The following is an 18,213-nucleotide window of genomic DNA, read 5'->3' as shown; positions in this document are numbered from 1 at the left end:
GTGGATTAAGATATCCTCCCAAATTAAGCATGATAAGTGAACATTGTAGTCCAACAAATTTCAAGTGAAAACTTAGGAACACCGACAATCCAACCTTCCAAGCTCTCAGATGATGGTAATAAACACGACGACATATTAAGCCTCGTCAAGAATATTCATGGTTCTTGTTTGATTATAAAGTAAAAGATAATGATGGCAAGACGTGAAGATTCAGGGTATGAAAGAAAAGAAGTGTGAAAGCTCGTTCGGTCGTGTCTTCTTGACTTATCAGTGGCTTATAAAGAAACACTAGTTTTTCTAGAAACATTATAGCTAAATCACAAACACACACATACACACACAAACCCTTGATATGCCTATCATGTTTTTAATAAAGTCACCAAATAATGTTTTTGGGGCCTAATTAGTTGATTAGGCGAATATCAACTTGATTATGAAATTTTTTCTAAAATTTCTAATCGATTAGATTTATATCCTAATCGATTATATAATTCCTAAGTGAGTGTATAATGGATTATAACAGTCTCTTAGTGAATGTCTCTCTATCCAAACCTTCCATTTTGGGAATTAACAATCGATTTTTTAAGTGCCTAGTCAATTAGATCATTCATTTGGACCATGGATTATTTCCAAATTTACACCATGTCTTGGCCTATAAAAAGAGAGCTTCTTTATCCATTTTCATCATCCATAAGTTGGGAAAAACCTTACTTTTTATTTTTCTCATCGGGGGAGATAAACTATTTAAAAAGCTCTTGTTTGTATTTATGGAATTTGTTTAAGTCTCCATTTGGTTCGTGAGATCCGCAATTTAAAAAACTCTCTGTTGGTTCGTGAAGATCATCCAATAAAAATATCCACAATGGTTGTTGATCTCAGCTCGATTAAAATCTCTATGTGTTCGAGATCAGACCTGTTTAAAATCTCTCTTAGTTTCTAAGTTCAGCATGGTGTAAAAACTTAATAGGTTCGAGATCATCCTGATATAAATCTCAACTCAGTCTGTGGGCAGTCTGTATAAAGCCATGGTTCAATTCAGAGGATAGCCAACTCAAAACTCATTCACGGTTCGAGATCAACTTGTACAAAATCTCTGTTTGGTTTGGAGACTAACCGCTTCAAGCTTTGTTCATTGTTTGCTTTGGAGACTAACCGCTTCAAGCGTTGTCCGTTTAAGTTATCCTGAAAACTTCATTTCCTTGTATAAACGGGTTCTTGGAAATAACCTTCTAAAAACTCTCAAGATTAGTGGATAATCTCAAAAATAATTCTCGGGGACAAGATTAAGTCTTCTTGAATTTATGCTGCATATTTGTTCAAACATTTTAAAAATATTTTAAAACTTTGATTTATCAAATGATTTTCTTTTAAATGAACGTTTTTCAAACCTCCACAATTTACCTCTCTCTCTCTCTCACTCTCTCTCTCTCTCTCTCTCGTATGGAGTAACATGTTCAATAAATTGTTGTGAGGTTGAGAGCAAACTAACGTAGGAATAAGAAGCTATGTATGTGTCTATTTATGTCTCCGAGTTAAATTGTTCTTCTAAACTATGATATCGAGATATTTATAGCCACATTGGACAAGGATCCAAGGCTTCATTGGAAATAGCAACCACTAAGGGAATTGCCAGTTTATCTCTTGAAATTCAGGGAGCGTGATCCACCTATCCACCAACTTCTTCTGTGTCGTTACAGGATAAGGACACATCACTCACAAAGTCTCTTGTTGGACGACTTATCCTAGACGAAGGTGGGGTATCCAATAAAAGGGAGATACATCTAATAAATAGACTATTGATCTGATAAAGAGGCGACTGAGAACCCCACACTGCTTCTGAAGACCTTCATACAAATATACTAATTCAAATATCCAAAAACAGATTCAAATAAACCACATGAAATTAGATTAGATCAGTGGATTTTATTAACCAAACATTCAAAATCGAAAGGAACGGATTGAATGATTTTTTGTTTCATAACCGATTCAAACCGCACCACAAACACTCATACTTATGCATTCAACTGTGAGGTCTCAAACTTCAAATAAAAAACAAGATGTCCACCTTAACAATATCGATCTTTGACATATGAGTCGAAATTCAGGAGCAACTAACTGTCTTTTAAAAAATAAATAGATTCAAAATATTTCCTCTGATCTTTTTTTATACCAAAGAATTTACTTTTTAAATTCATTCTTTCAATGAATCTTATAAATAAATTACCTCATAAAAAATAAAATAACTATATGATCTAAATCCGGCCAATCAAATAAGCTACCACATGGTTGGGTTCTTGTCATGGAATCCAAATCATAAACCCAACCAACCACCTTACTCCCGGTTAACTTACACATGATCAGTCGAAGTGGGTAACATGTCTCCGACAACTACCTTTAACCACTCCCAATTTCATTTCTCTTAATTAAGCTCTCACAATCCAGAATCCCCACTCTCTTTCTCTCGCCGATTCCCCACTACTACCAGAAATTCAATCCGGTACATCTATGCTTCTCTTTTCCCTCTTCTGAACTCTTGTTATAAATTCTTTCAATTTTCTGTTTGCCAAATTGATTTCTCTATTCCCTTTTCACATAACTGTAGTTTTTTTATTTTTTATTTTGAAGGCTAACTGTTTGTTTTATTGTCTAACACACTTCACCCAGCTATACTGTTTGATCAATGATGCTAATTCCATCAAGTGGGAAAAAAACAATTTTTATTTATTTTTTGCTCATTTTTACAATGTGTTTGTAAATATAGCTGTTGTGTTGTTTACATGTAGATTTGGTTTGGATAGCTCAGTTATAGGGTAAAGGAAACTTAATTTTAATTTAATAAATTCCTCTTTTTAATTTAACCGCGTGTCTGTGTGTGCAAATGATACCATTGGTATGTAGATAAAACAATAGGATGTAGAATCCAAGGTAAAGATTTGTCAAGATTTGTTTAATGGTGATTTTGTAATCTTTAAATTAAACAGCATATCTATGTTTTCATCACCTTAATTTTTCGCCGTGGCCCTTCATCCGTCTTCCCCAGAACAGATAGTAAGTTCCTAAACTTGCTCCAAGACTCCCCTAACTAATGTCTTACTGGAACACCCCACCCTAAAAAAAAATCCTTATTCTTAATTTCACTGAATGCCAATGTTTTGTGTTTATAAGTTCTACTATCCTCGTACCTGGTAATGGAAAATGAATTCTCAAATAACTCACTCGCTAGTATGTCAAACTTCTAATTATATTACCTATGTATATTTGATTTGTACAAATTGGAAAAAACATGCTGAATGGAAATTGCATTTGACTAGCTCAGATTGATGCACTTGACCCCAAGTAGGCTGTTATGCAGTAAAAGGAAACTACTTTCTGGTTAGAAAATGCCAGGACTCAGATAATCCAAATAGAGGCCAAGTTAACTACCCCACAGTTTGTTCTCTGTATATTTTCTTCATTAATCCCTTATCTATCTCTGAATATATGTTCCGAGGTTAAGAATGAAATGATTGGGTTCTGTTAGTTTTTCTTTAGATTGTGTTTGGAAAGTACTACTTTGCTGACGTTTTAAGTGTTGTTTGTATAGTAGGTGCTCATAGAGAGAGACGCCATGGTGCCTGCTGCCGGGGTTGGCGCTGCACAGCCTCTTTTTTCATTTGGATTGATTTCTGATGTCCAATATGCTGACATTCCTGATGGTCGCTCATTCCTTGGTGTTCCTCGGTATTATAAGCATAGTATTCTTATTTTGCAGAGAGCAGTTAAAGAATGGAATACTCATCAGAAGCATAAGTTTGTGATTAATTTTGGAGATATTGTTGATGGGTTTTGTCCCAAAGATCAATCTATTAATGCTGTAAAAAAAGTTGTGGATGAATTTGAAATGTTTAGGGGACCCGTGTATCATATGATTGGAAATCACTGTTTGTACAATCTTCCTCGAAGCAAGTTACTTCCATTATTGAAGATCCAAACCCTTGATGGTTGTGCTTACTATGATTTCTCACCAGTGCCGGAATATAGATTTGTAGTTCTGGATAGCTATGACATCAGTGCCATTGGGTGGCCTCAAGATCATCCAAAAACATTAGAGGCCTTGAAATTGCTAAGAGAGAAGAATCCAAATGAAGATAAGAACAGTCCAACAAACTTGGAGGGGCTTGACAGAAGGTTTCTTATGTTTAATGGAGGTATCGGAAAGGAACAAATGGAATGGTTTGACGGTGTTCTCCAAAATGCAACCGAATTGAAACAGAAGGTTGTTGTCTCTTCCCATCTGCCTCTAGATCCTTGTGCTACATCCAAGGAGGCGCTGTTGTGGAATTGTGATGAAGTGATGAATTTGATACACAAATACAAATGTGTTAAGGTCATTTTTGCTGGACATGATCATAAAGGTGGGTACTCCATTGATTCTCACGGGGTACACCATCGAGTTTTTGAAGCTGCGCTTGAATGTCCTCCGGGTACAGATGCATTTGGAAGCGTTTATGTCTATGATGACAGGATATCACTTGTAGGAACTGACAGAATGGCGAGCACAGACATGCATTTTAATCCTCAATAATTTTAATTTGTATGACATGATGTGTTGATGTTTGGAAGACACACATTCTTTGATCAATAATTAATATGATCTCTAGAGTACTACCCAAGTTGGAATAACGCTGTTGCGACTGGTACCGGGAACTTGCAAGTTCTTGAATCAACATGCTCCTCCCTGTTGAGAGAGGCAAGAATGCAACGTGCAGCATTATTGGAGTCACACATGTATGTGATTTGTAAAACTGTTGTGCAATTTTGCTTAATTGCTTTGCATTGTTTAGTGAAAACCTTGTTGTGATCATGTAACTGATATGTATTGTTAGAGTTATTTACATATATTTATCACTTTTCCATACTAAATCACTGCTTATTAGAGTGTTTTCTATGTACTTTCAGACCTTCCACTTACTTATGGCCAGTGCTATAGGGATTCTATTATATTTTTCAAACAAAAATAAATATTTATACAAGTGGTGTAAGGTGTGAAGTTAATGAGATATTTTTAAGAGGTGAAAAGATGTATCTAGATGCTTGAAAAATGAGATAATTAATATCCAGTATATACTATTTCATGAACTGAAGTCACTTTTCTCTCTTATAAACAGGAAGATTCCAGCTATTAGGCTATTAAACCAACAAAAATAAAAATAAAATAGGAAGATATTTGAAGAGTTAAAGCGTTTTCCATTTTGGGTGATCACTTGATCAAAATTTGTAAATGGATGTTGGAGTGATAGCTAGGGATGGAAATATGTTGCAATTCAATAAGAGTGTGTTTGGATGGAACATTTTAACGAGGGAAAGTAATGTTTTGAGGGAATTTAAAATGATTTGACCAAAATCCATTGTTTGGATACAAAAATGAAGAATTGTTAAAATGATGGAAATTTATGGAGTATTTCATCTAAGTTAAATTTAATCATTTTAAAATGACACTAAAAACCAAAGAATTTGAAACTCCTCTCATGTTCCATAGAATGTATTTGTTATTATTATTTCTTCAAATTTTACAAATTGGTCCTCATATTTTCTAAAATTATAAAAGTGACCCCAAAAATTTTAAAAAATTGCAAATTGGTCCTTAATAATTTTTAAAATTTACAATTTGGTCCTTCAAATTTTTAAAAATTGCAATTTGGTCCCTACTTTTCAATTTTTTTATTTGGTCCAAAAATTTTATATTTTATAAAAAAATACCCAAAAAATCTAACAATGAATTACCTTAATACTTCATCCAAACAAAATAATTTAAAATGAATGGATTTCAATTGTTTTGAATTGCTTTGAATTTTAAATTCCTTTAAAATTTCTAATTACCTCATCCAAACACACTCTAAATGTTTATATAGTATAAAAAAAAGCAATGATACTAAAAGTTTGTTTGAAATGACTTATTTGACCTAACCTAGTATCATAAGTTTTGTCATTGTATTTTAATTTAAAGTACATAATAGAATATAATTATTTTCACTCCTAATCATAACTATGGAGCATTTAACCGGGCGCCCGCACACTTATACCTGACTGAACACCCCAAGTGTATGAAAAGACCAAAAGAGCCCATTCCAAAATTTTCACCATTTCACAAAATTTTCAATTAAATATCGAAAATTTCAAATTTCAGGGGCGGTACCGGAAATTTCATAGAATAGTAAGAATTTGTGTTAGAAAATCACGAAAATTTCAGGATTTTTTATCGGAAAATTTCAAAATTTCTGGTGGTTGAGAAACTATTTGTACTAGAATTTTCAGAATTTTTGGTAGTTTAATTTTTTTTTTAAATCTCGGAAAATTTTAGAATTTTTGGTAGTTCATTTTTTAAATAATTTTTTTGCCTTTTTTATTTGTATCAGTGAAGACCAGGGGTAAAGACGGTACCGTTGTGGGCATATTGTCTGATAGAGCAGAAGTTCAGGTCCGAAGGAATGAGGTAGAGACTTCCCAGCTACATGTGGAGGAGCCAGCTGTAGACCCGTTGTGAAGGAATCAGCTATGGAGGTGGAGGTACCTGTTGTGGAGGCGGTTGTTGAGGAAGTTCATGCGGTGGTTGAGCAAGTTCTTGTGGAGGTTAATGAGGTGTCTCCTGCTGATACAGACGCCATGACACGTGCGTGTACAAAGCCATCTGTTCATATTGATGGAGCCTTTTCAGGAGGACCTAGTGACAAGTCCACGCTCACAGGGTATGATGACCATGTCGCATTCCGAATATGGCAGCGTGAGGTATATATGTTATATTTTTTACTTAAATGCACTTTTGTTACCTCTATTGTTATGTTTTTTAAGTTTTAGTCTCTCCATGTAAAAGCCAACTTTCTAGTCTCTAAACTTTACCTCACTTGAAATTTCCATGGCCCCTCCAATTTTACATACGTGACATAATGATTAGGATAAAAAATTATTTTTAATGATATGACATTGTTGATATTTATTTTTTTAAAAATTAATTAATTACCTTTTAACTAAGGTTTTTTTTTTAATATTTAGAAAATTATTAAAAAAGTAATTTAACTAATATAAAATTTAAAAGATATATTTTGGGCCTTAAGCCCATACCAGGCCAGCTCTCTTCAATCCAATACAAGAAAATAATTAAAATATGTGTGGGTTATATAAATTTTAAAATTGTTTTAAAAAACGATGTGGGATTTTCTCTTACTATTTTTATCAGTTGCAGGGGATTGAAACCACTTGATGTCAGTATTGATCTCCGAATTAGACTAAACTGGTGGTGATAAAAAAAGAAAAAAAGCTTTGAGTTCCATAAAAGCTTGCCACTAATATAGAAGCGTTAGCTATTTCTAAAGTTTTTTCATATCACTTTGTATATAACAAATCGTAGAATTGTAATGTGTTTGGTACGTATGTATACCAACAGTGAGATTATAATTGGCACTTGGAACATCTTTCATAATGCACTTGGCACTCCGTGGAAACTTCATTTGTAAGTGCAAAACTTTAAGAAGCATGTCTGTGTAACACAAGTAACATGAGATTTAACAAGTCAATCCAAATACTTTGTCGTCAATTTGAGTTAGACCCTCCACTGAAAACTAATAATGAAATTCACCAAATACCCACAGCAATTATTGATCAATAACATGAACACAACATGAATATTAATATGAAATTTCTTGCCTGCAAAACCAAAAAGCAGAAGGTTTCAATGTCAATCCATGAATGAAGGCTATAAACGTCGGCAATGTTTCGCATATTATGGAACTTGAAAACTGCACCTACATAGACAAACACAAACCCAAGTTGTTTAATTTGTAGTTTAATATTGCAGTATGCGAAGTAGAAAAGAAAAAAGAATGTAGTTTAACTTGAAAACTTGAAAACGTCGACAATGTTAAGAATGTAGTTTAATTTGTTTTGATATTGTAGTATGCCAAGTAGAAATAAAACCAGGAGTCGAAAGAAGCCATGGAAGGAAAAAGAAGCTATAATGGAGGATTGTTTGTTGTTTTGAGAAATATAAGAGTTATGTTTTGTCCCACATCAAAAATTTAGACAATATTACAAGTCTTTATATACCTTATACATGCATACTTTATGTTTTGAAAAACATAAGTTATGTTTTGTCCCACATCAAAAAGTTAGACAATATTACAAGTCTTTATATACCTTATACATGTCTAGTAGGTTGTCAATGAGTACTAGGTTGATATTGGAATAGAATGGGCTTGGGCCTAAAAGTTTTAAACATTAACAAATATTTAAAAATAACTTAACTACCCTAACCTTAATAACTTAAACATAAAAATAGGGGGACCAAAAATGTATTTAAACCTATATTTTTTTAATGCAAATTATTTATTATGGCTTGATTGACTATATGAAAGTTTATTGATTCTTTTTTAATTTTGTTTCTTACAGATGCGCTTGACGCTGAAGGTCGCATCCCATGGCTCAAAGTTGAAGAACTTCCCAGAGGGGCCGATGCCTGAGCAGGTCAGGCATATTGTTGCTGAGTTTAGCCTGTTGGAGTTCGTCGAGTGCTCACTTACCATGCTTGACGCCTCCCTCGTGTCAATTTTTCTTGAGCGGTGGCACCCTGAGACTTCATCCTTTCATCTTCCATTTGGGGAGATTCACATTAGATGATGTCTCCTCATTGTTTCAACTTCCCATAGCTAGTACATTCTTTGTCGATCCTCGTATTAACTAGGTGACGACGCTGACATGGGTTGTAGAGGATCTGCAGGTTGATGGGGGTGTGTTGCTTGATGAGTTTGCCTTTAATAGAGGCTTGCACATTCAGATGTCTTGTCTAAAGGATAGGTACGAGGAGCACGTCCATGCGCAGAGGTATGAGGTTGCTGCTAAGGCGTACATGTTACAACTAATAACATGTACTCTTTTTGCGGAGAACTCAGGTGTTTATATAGATGTTCGATACCTTTGGATGTTCATTAGCCTAAACACTCCAAACTGGGCCTAGGGAGTGGCGGTGTTGACTATGCTCTACACGACACTTGGAGTTGCTTCCCAGTATGAGACCATACAGCTAGCGGGTTATTTGATCCTATTACAAGTATACTAACATTTCTTTTTTGATTTTTACTTTTTTATTTGAGTCTATTAGTTATTTGTTCGGTGTCATGTTAATCATTTTATTTATCTATTCAGTGTTGGATATACGAGCATTTTCCCTGCATCTATGATAGAAGACAGTAGCGTGTTCCAGCGAGTGGTCCACTGGCGATGAGATGGAAGGGCAGGCAGGCGGTTGATGGTAGTGTTATGGAGTACAAGAGGAGGCTTGATGATCTGACAATAGATGATATCCTCTGGACACCATACTCTGCGCATTCATATCGTAGATTGCAAAAGGCTTTTAATGGAGAATAAGAGTTTGATATTGCTCATAATCCCTTAATCGAGAAAGAAATTTATAAACGTCAACAACATATTAATGTTGTCTTCGGAAAGAACCAAAAATGGCCCGCAGAAAAAATATGTAAAGAAAGAGGTCGGTGTTCTTTAATCTTTCATATTAGTTTAGCCTCAATGTAAGACATTATCTTGATGTGATGCATGTAGAGAAAAATGTGTGTGATAGTTTAATTGAAACACTTCTCAATATTAAAGGAAAGACAAAAGATGGTAAGAATTCCCGTATAGATATGATGGTGATGGGTATAGGACAAGAGTTAGCCCCAAAATAAATAGGAAAAAGAACAAATTTGTCCCCAACACGTCACACTCTATCTAGAAAAGAAAAAAAATGAGTGTTTGCATGGTATCAAAGTTCCTCAAGAGTATTCCCAAAAAAAAAAACAAGTTCCTCAAGGGTATTCTTCAAATGTCAAGAAACTTGTATCAATGAAAGATCTAAAAGGAATTAGCTTAAAATCTCATAATTGTGATGTCTTGATGCAACAACTTCAACTAGTGGCAATCTTTGTCATCTTACAAAAAATGTAAGGATAACTATAACCAGATTGTACTTATTCTTCAATGCTATATGTAATAAATTATTTAATTTAGAAAAATTATATTAGTTAGAACATGAGACTGCAATTATCTTGTATCAATTGAAGATGTATTTCTCTCTATTATATTTTGACATTATGGTTCATTTGATTGTTCATCTAGTTAGGGATATCAAATTTTAATTTGTTGCCTAGTTTATTTAAGTTGGATGTATCTAATAATGCGATACATGCAGATTTTTAAGGGTATTCAAAGAATCATCACTGCCCAGAACCTTTGATCATTGAAAGGTACATATATAATAGAAGAAGCTATTGAATTTTGTTCAAACTATTTGTCAAAAACATATTCTATAAGAATTTCCAAGTCTCATCATGATGGAAGGTATGAGTACTCAAGGTTTAAATGTTAAGCAAATGACTTAGGATGTAGTTATTCAGTCACATTTGCATATATTGAATAACATTGATGAAGTTTAACCTTACTTATCCGCTCATAGAAGACTTATCAAAAAAATATTCTCCCAGATGAGTGACAAGTGATTATTGATAGAGCATAACAAGAGTTTCATAAATTGACTTATTGAAAGGATTTTAATTGATTGAACTACATTCAAGACAATTAAATGGATGTCATACATGGTTAAATTTAATGTAATAACTTGACTACATACAATATTAGTAAATATTCCTTTTATATAAAATCAAAGGATGACTATAGTACAATGCAAAACAGTGGGGTTAAGGTTGAGGTTGAATCCACACTGCTACAAATACTACTTTTCCTAACAAAATTTATCTCATTATCTTACTAATCAAGGTAAAATAACTTCTATTATGGTCCTTAATTTAATTTTTAACTTTTAATTAAAAAATATATCATCTATTCCCTCAGTTTTGACATTATGGCTAGGGATCACGTTTTCAATCCCAGCTCTTGCGTTTTTTTACTTTTTTTTATAATGTATCTATTTTACTTTCACAAGATGTTTTTCTCCTTTTTTTTTAAATTTTAAATTTATCCTTTATTTATTTAATATTGGCGCCTTTTTTTAATGTATATATTCCCTCTGTTGGTATATCCAACTGAGAGGAAATATTAGTTATCTATTTAAAAAAGTGTTTCTCTATTTTTTATTTTATTTTAAATGTATTTATTTTCTCTGATGGATTGTCCAACCGAGAGGAAATATCTTTTGCATGTATTTTTCAAAACTAGACTCTAACTATTCATTTACTTTTAAACACTCATTCTTTTTCATTCTCCTGCAAAATCGAACTGTTTTTTTTTTACGAAAATAAACCCTACGCAATTTTCATCCTCATCTTCTCCATCTAAACTCATATTCCATAATTTTTTTTGAAATTTCATCCCTTCCAACACACACGTAAGTGTCCGAACACTAACTCTTCCAACACATGTGTGTTTCGTCTCTTCAAATGTCATAAAATCATTGAAGCTTAAGTGTAGCTTAAAATAAAGAAAAGACAAACAAACATAAATGGAGCTTCCTCCACAATTGTTTATGTTCTTCCTCACAAATTCAATACATAACTCACTCGCTTTTTCAATACACGTAACTTATAAATGTTAGTTTTTGTTTTTGTGGATTACCCATTACTTATAGATTCTGTTAATAAAAATGAAAATATATTTTTCCTTTTTTTTTGATATTGACAAAATAGATTTTTCACATATGTACCATGAGCTAAGTAAAGTTCACGTGTACAAAGAGTAGGGGTGTTCAAAAAAACTGTGAACCAAACCGTCGAATTGAACCGAACCAAACTGAAAATAACTGAATCAATTATAATAGTTCAAGAACCAAACCATTATTAATTCAATCATAGTTCTCGAATTGAAACTTGTGAGATTTTGGATCGAACTCTAGTATGGCCGAAGGGTAGCTTCTTGGTTCGACAGGGTTAAGCATGAAGTCGAAGGTTGTTCACATGCTTGTGTCGAAGATGCTAGGGTTGTTAGCATGTTAAATTAGGTTTTAGTGTTTAAACCCTAATTTGTTAAGTTAGCTTGTTTATTAAGTTGACTTGTGTAATGGGCCTTGTGGAAAAAGCCCATTAGTTAGTATGTTAGGTTTTATTATAAATAGCATACTAGTCTCTCATCATTGCTAAGCTGCAAATCCTAATTTAGGGTGAGAGAGGTTATTTGTTATTCTTGTAAACTTGTAATCTTGTTTTAAGAGAAAGTAAAAGAATAACGGTTATAACCAATTATTGTGTTCTTCTTCTCCCCTATAATTCCCTATTATACTTTGTTATTGGTATCGTTTTTCACAATAAATTGGTGCGGTGAGCGTGGAGAAGATGCCGTCAACAAAGTATGAGATTGAAAAATTCACCGGAGTGAATGATTTCGGTCTGTGGCGCTTGAAGATGAAAGCCCTACTGGTTCAGCAGGGTTGTTTGGAAGCGTTGAAGGGAGAGGCAGCCATGAATGCTGCATTAACGGCAGCGGAGAAGACAACTATGATCGAGAAAGCACACAGCGCAATTTTGTTGAGCCTTGGTGATAAGGTTCTCCGACAGGTATCAAAGGAGACGACGACATCAGGGTTATGGGTGAAACTTGAAAGTTTGTATATGACCAAATCGCTGGTAAATCGACTCTACCTGAAGCAAGCTTTGTATTCATTCAAGATGATTGAAGACAAAGTATTGGCTGAGCAGTTGGATATGTTCAACAAGCTGATTCTTGATCTTGAAAATATTGATGTGAAGATCGATGATGAAGATCAAGCGCTGTTACTATTGTGTTCTTTGCCTAGATCACATGCTCACTTCAAAGAAACTCTCTTGTATGGAAGGGAGTCCCTGACGTTTGAAGAAGTTCAATCAGCCTTGTACTCTAAGGACTTGAATGAACGAAAGGAGCATAAACCTTCGACTGTTGGCGAAGGTTTGGCCGTTAAAGGAAAACTCTTACGAAAGGATGGTAAGTTCGACAAGAAGAAAGGCAAAAGCCAGTCGAAGTCTTACAGTGGCGAAGCATCTGGCATTCGATGCTACCATTGTAAAAAGGAGGGTCACACAAGAAAGGTGTGCCCTGAACGCCTGAAATATCATGGAGGTAAGGATAATGGCAACGCTGCCATTGTTCAAGATGATTTCGAATCATCTGATGTTCTTGTGGTTTCAAGCAGTGACTCTAAGAGAGAGTGGATTATGGATTCAGGTTGCACTTGGCACATGACTCCAAACAAAGACTTGTTCGAGGAATTATGTGATCAAGATGGTGGATCAGTATTGCTGGGAAACAACAAGGCTTGCAAGATTGCAGGTATTGGATCTGTTAGATTCAAGCTCCATGATGAGTCAATAAGGTTGTTGACTGAAGTCAGGTATGTTCCTGATTTGAAGAGAAATCTGCTTTCTCTTGGTGAATTCGACAAGAAAGGATATGTTTTCCAAGGAGAGAAAAGTATCCTAAGAGTCATGAAGGGTTTGAAGGAAGTCTTGAGAGGCGTGAAGAAACAAGGCTTGTATACCCTTGAGGCTGAAGTTGTAAGTGGTTCGACAAATGTTGCATCCACGAAACCTTTGTCGAAAACTGAAATCTGGCACATGAGATTGGGCCATGTCAGTGAAAGGGGTCTGGTCGAATTAGGGAAACAAAATCTGCTTGGTGGAGACAAAGTCGAAAAGCTGAAGTTTTGTGAACCCTGTGTACTTGGAAAATCTTGCAGAGTGAAGTTCAACAAAGGCAAACAAAGAACACATGGATCCCTTGATTACATCCATGCTGATCTTTGGGGGCCTGCAAGGTGTGCATCACATTCAGGAGCAAGGTATTTTCTATCCATAGTAGATGATTATTCCAGAAAATTATGGGTATTCATCCAGAAGACTAAGGATGAAACTTTTGAGAATTTCAAAAGTTGGAAGACTCTGGTTGAAAATCAGACTGGCAGGAAGGTCAAGAGGTTGAGAACCGACAATGGCCTTGAATTTTGCAATGAGGCATTCGATAACTTTTGTGCTGCCTTTGGTATTGCAAGGCACAGAACTACTGCAGGTACTCCACAGCAAAATGGTTTGGCTGAAAGATTTAATCGAACTATTTTGGAGAGAGTCAGATGCATGTTGACTAGTGCGGGGTTAAAGAATGTGTTCTGGGCTGAGGCTGTTTCGACAGCAACATATCTGATAAACAGATGTCCTTCGACAGCGTTAGATATGAAGACACCTGAAGAAGTTTGGTCGGGACATCCACCAGATCTCGACAAACTGAGAGTATTTGGCTGTGTAGCCTATGCTCACATTAGGCAAGACAAGGTCGAACCTAGAGCTCTGAAATGCATGTTCATGGGATACCCTGAAGGAGTCAAAGCTTATAGGCTATGGTGCCTAGAGCCAGGTCACAGGAGGTGTATCACCAGTCGAGATGTAGTTTTCAATGAAGCTGAAATGGCTTTTAAGAAAACTGATGATGTTGGTCGAAGTACAGAAACATCTGACGAAGAGCTGGAACAGGTAGAAATTCCTGTTGAGGTGGAGCATGTTGATGCTGAATTGCATATCCCAGATGAAGTCGAAGAAGAAGCAGAAGATGCCGAGGAAGTTGAGGAAACTGACGATGACTACCTATTGTCGAGAGATAGGTCGAGAAGAGTCATCAAACCACCTCAGAGACTTGGGTATGCAGATCTTATAGCTTATGCATTAATCTCTGCCAGTGAGGTTCTTGATGATGAACCTAGAGATTATAAGGAAGTTATGAGGAGTCAAAATAAGACTGAATGGCTGAAGGCCATGGATGATGAGATGAAATCTCTTCATGATAATCACACTTGGGAACTGATCAAGAAACCTGCTGGGGCAAGGTTAGTCAGCTGTAAATGGATTTTCAAAGTTAAGGAAGGAATTGAAGGAGTGACGTCGAAAAGATATAAGGCAAGGTTAGTCGCAAGGGGTTTCACTCAGAAAGAAGGTGTCGACTTCAATGATGTGTTTTCTCCTGTTGTGAAACATAGGTCCATTCGAATGCTGCTTGCCATGGTGGCACAGTTCGATCTTGAACTGGAACAGATGGATGTGAAAACTGCGTTCTTGTATGGTGATCTAGATGAAACGATCCTGATGAGGCAACCTGAAGGGTATGTCGAAAAGGGGAAGGATGATTATGTGTGTAAGTTAAAGAGATCCTTGTATGGGCTGAAACAATCTCCTCGACAGTGGAATAGGAGATTCGACAAGTTCATGGCACGCATAAGTTTCATTAGAAGTCAGTTCGACCACTGTGTTTACTTCAGATTTCGACCTGGTAATTCATTTGTTATTTTGTTGCTTTATGTGGATGATATTCTCATAGCAAGCAACAGTGTCGAAGATGTGATGAGGGTGAAGGCTGAACTCAATAAGGAGTTCGATATGAAGGATCTGGGAGCTGCTTCCAGGATTCTTGGAATTGACATTCGAAGAGATAGAAAGAAGTCGAAGTTATGCCTATCTCAAGAGGCATATCTACGGAAGATTCTTGAAAAGTTTGGTATGTCGAATTCGAAGCCAGTTGTGACTCCAACAAACCCTCAATTCAAGCTGAGTATTGATCAGTGTCCCAGTACTGATGTGGAAAGAGCCTATATGAATAGCATCCCATATGCTAATATAGTTGGTTCTTTGATGTATGCTATGGTTTGTACTAGACCCGACATAGCATACGCAGTAAGTCTTGTAAGCAGGTACATGGCGAATCCTGGAAAGGCTCACTGGCAAGCATTGAAGTGGATTTTAAGGTACATAAATGGGTCTCTGAATAGAGTCCTAATTTATGGTGGAGCCTTGGGTGAAGATGGTAAAGCAGTAATCGAAGGATATGTCGACTCTGATTATGCAGGTTGTATGGATTCCAGGAAATCTATTTCTGGATATGTTTTCACTATGTTTGGCACAGCAATTAGTTGGAAAGCAACACTTCAGAAGGTTGTTGCTCTATCAACCACTGAAGCGGAGTACATTGCATTAACTGAAGCTGTGAAAGAAGCATTGTGGCTTGAAGGTTTTGCGAAGGAGCTGAAACTTCAAGGTCGAGGTATCACTGTTAAATGTGATAGTCAAAGTGCAATACACCTGTCGAAGAATTCAGCCTATCATGAGCGAACTAAGCACATTGATGTGAGGCTGCATTTCGTCAGAGGAGTAATCGAGCGTGGAGAAGTCCAAGTGCTGAAGGTTTCGACTGAAGACAATGCTGCTGATATGATCACCAAGACATTGTCGAGTTGCAAGTTTTTCCACTGTATGCAGTTGATAAAGCTGCATGAAGAAAGCTAGTTTGTTCCCTTGATGTTGTAGAGTTAGATCCAAGGTGGAGATTTGTGAGATTTTGGATCGAACTCTAGTATGGCCGAAGGGTAGCTTCTTGGTTCGACAGGGTTAAGCATGAAGTCGAAGGTTGTTCACATGCTTGTGTCGAAGATGCTAGGGTTGTTAGCATGTTAAATTAGGTTTTAGTGTTTAAACCCTAATTTGTTAAGTTAGCTTGTTTATTAAGTTGACTTGTGTAATGGGCCTTGTGGAAAAAGCCCATTAGTTAGTATGTTAGGTTTTATTATAAATAGCATACTAGTCTCTCATCATTGCTAAGCTGCAAATCCTAATTTAGGGTGAGAGAGGTTATTTGTTATTCTTGTAAACTTGTAATCTTGTTTTAAGAGAAAGTAAAAGAATAACGGTTATAACCAATTATTGTGTTCTTCTTCTCCCCTATAATTCCCTATTATACTTTGTTATTGGTATCGTTTTTCACAACAAAACTGAACCATGAAAAACTAAACCAAATTGGTTAGAACCAATCCGCAGAGGTTAGAGTTAAACACTCAAAATGTCTCGAATAATCAGTTCACCCAAAATCATGAACTGTTTGAAACTTTGTTGGTTTGAAAGATATTGTGAGAGAAGAGCTTAATTCTAGTTGTGGTTGTGATTGTGTTTCTATTTAGATTGGAATTTTCAAGCATGGATTCCACAAAATCAAAGATATTGTGATATCTTGAAACAGTGTTGGAGGTGAAGTAAGGACTTGTTTGGTTATGCTGTGCCGCTACCATTATTATAGTTCAGTACTAATCTATTGTTCTGGTTCATTTTGCTGGGTAATTGTTTTAATTTTTTTATAAGTAATTTCATAGAACTGGTATTTAAAATTATTTGTGCATTGGGGCTGTATTTCAATTTTTTAACCAATTTTCTTTGTTCCAGTAATTTTTCATTATAACTTTTTTTGGTTTTTTTAAAAGGCAAGTACTAATTAAAATCTATAATTTTTCTTTTCTGAATTATTTTTAAGTTAGTGTTAATCCGAATCTAATTGATTTGATAAATAAAATAGTTATGCTGGAAATATAATATTAAAATGTGCCTATTAAATTGGTTTGAAAAAATGTTATAATTTAACTGTTTGATTTATTGTATATGGTTTGGTTTGAAAAAAATGACTGGTTCAAAGTAATGGTTCATTTTGGTTCTAAATTAAAAACAGGTTCACCAAACCAATTAAATTGGTTTGATACAGTTTGATAAAAAATTTAACTGTTCAGTTTGGTTCTTTTGAATCTTTATTATATAAAAAAACTGAACAGTTAAATTTAAAAGAACCAAACTGAACAGTTAAATTTAACTGTTCAGTTTTTAAAATTTAACTGAACAATTTGATAAAAAAAATTTATCTGTTCAGTTGGTACAATTAATGTTGTGTTAAGTAAAATGATTATGAGGCTATACTTATGAAGTGCTCTTAGAGATTGTTAATGTTGTGTTAAGTAAAATATTTATCGTCGACGTTGTTGTTTAAATAAAGATTGATGATTTAATCACCACCTCTCCTACAACCACCGCCTCTCTTACAATCACATATACTAAGACTAAAAGTAAAATAAATTTTAGAGATATCACGATCATGACTAGGTTGAAAAAAACCCGCAACACCGGTGATAAGTGTTATGGTGAAAACACTACAACTTTTAGGAGTTACGTGGCATTATTTGGTGGAAGAAAAGTGAGCCTCTTATTAGATGATTGGAATCAGGTTGATGGTAACTTGAAAGGAAGTGTATGGGAAGATTTTGGGGTATTTATTTTAGCTTTCGTGATTTATTTTGCAAGTATATGATTTATTTAATACTAATACCAAATTTATCATGTAAATATAGATTTTTTCATTATTTCAAATGATGATAAGCAGACAAAGAAATGAATATCATATATTGGTGAA

The 18,213-nt window shown here is 35.0% G+C and overlaps 1 protein-coding gene across 4 annotated transcripts; it reads left to right on the top strand.

Annotated features, from left to right (window-relative positions):
• The first annotated feature begins 2,270 nt into the window (after positions 1-2,270).
• On the top strand, positions 2,271-4,874 carry LOC131656043 (manganese-dependent ADP-ribose/CDP-alcohol diphosphatase). Of its 4 annotated transcripts, none has more exons than XM_058925825.1 (3): positions 2,271-2,497; positions 3,317-3,394; positions 3,587-4,874. In XM_058925825.1, the coding sequence occupies exon 3, from the start codon at positions 3,608-3,610 to the stop codon at positions 4,562-4,564; it is 957 nt and encodes a 318-aa protein (XP_058781808.1). In that variant the 5' UTR covers positions 2,271-2,497; positions 3,317-3,394; positions 3,587-3,607; the 3' UTR covers positions 4,565-4,874. The 4 variants fall into 4 exon arrangements, with proteins under 4 accessions (XP_058781808.1, XP_058781807.1, XP_058781806.1 ...); XM_058925826.1 differs by lacking the exon at positions 2,271-2,497 and adding an exon at positions 2,543-3,222; XM_058925824.1 differs by lacking the exon at positions 3,317-3,394.
• The last annotated feature ends 13,339 nt before the right edge of the window (positions 4,875-18,213 follow it).

Source organism: Vicia villosa, linkage group LG3, assembly GCF_029867415.1.
Source record: "Vicia villosa cultivar HV-30 ecotype Madison, WI linkage group LG3, Vvil1.0, whole genome shotgun sequence".
Lineage (NCBI taxonomy): Eukaryota > Viridiplantae > Streptophyta > Magnoliopsida > Fabales > Fabaceae > Vicia > Vicia villosa.
This window is presented reverse-complemented; position numbering and strand designations above follow the sequence as displayed.

Excerpts from the sequence above, each read along its gene's own strand:
- LOC131656043 (XM_058925824.1), top strand. The coding sequence starts at position 3,608 with ATGGTGCCTGCTGCCGGGGTTGGCGCTGCACAGCCTCTTTTTTCATTT.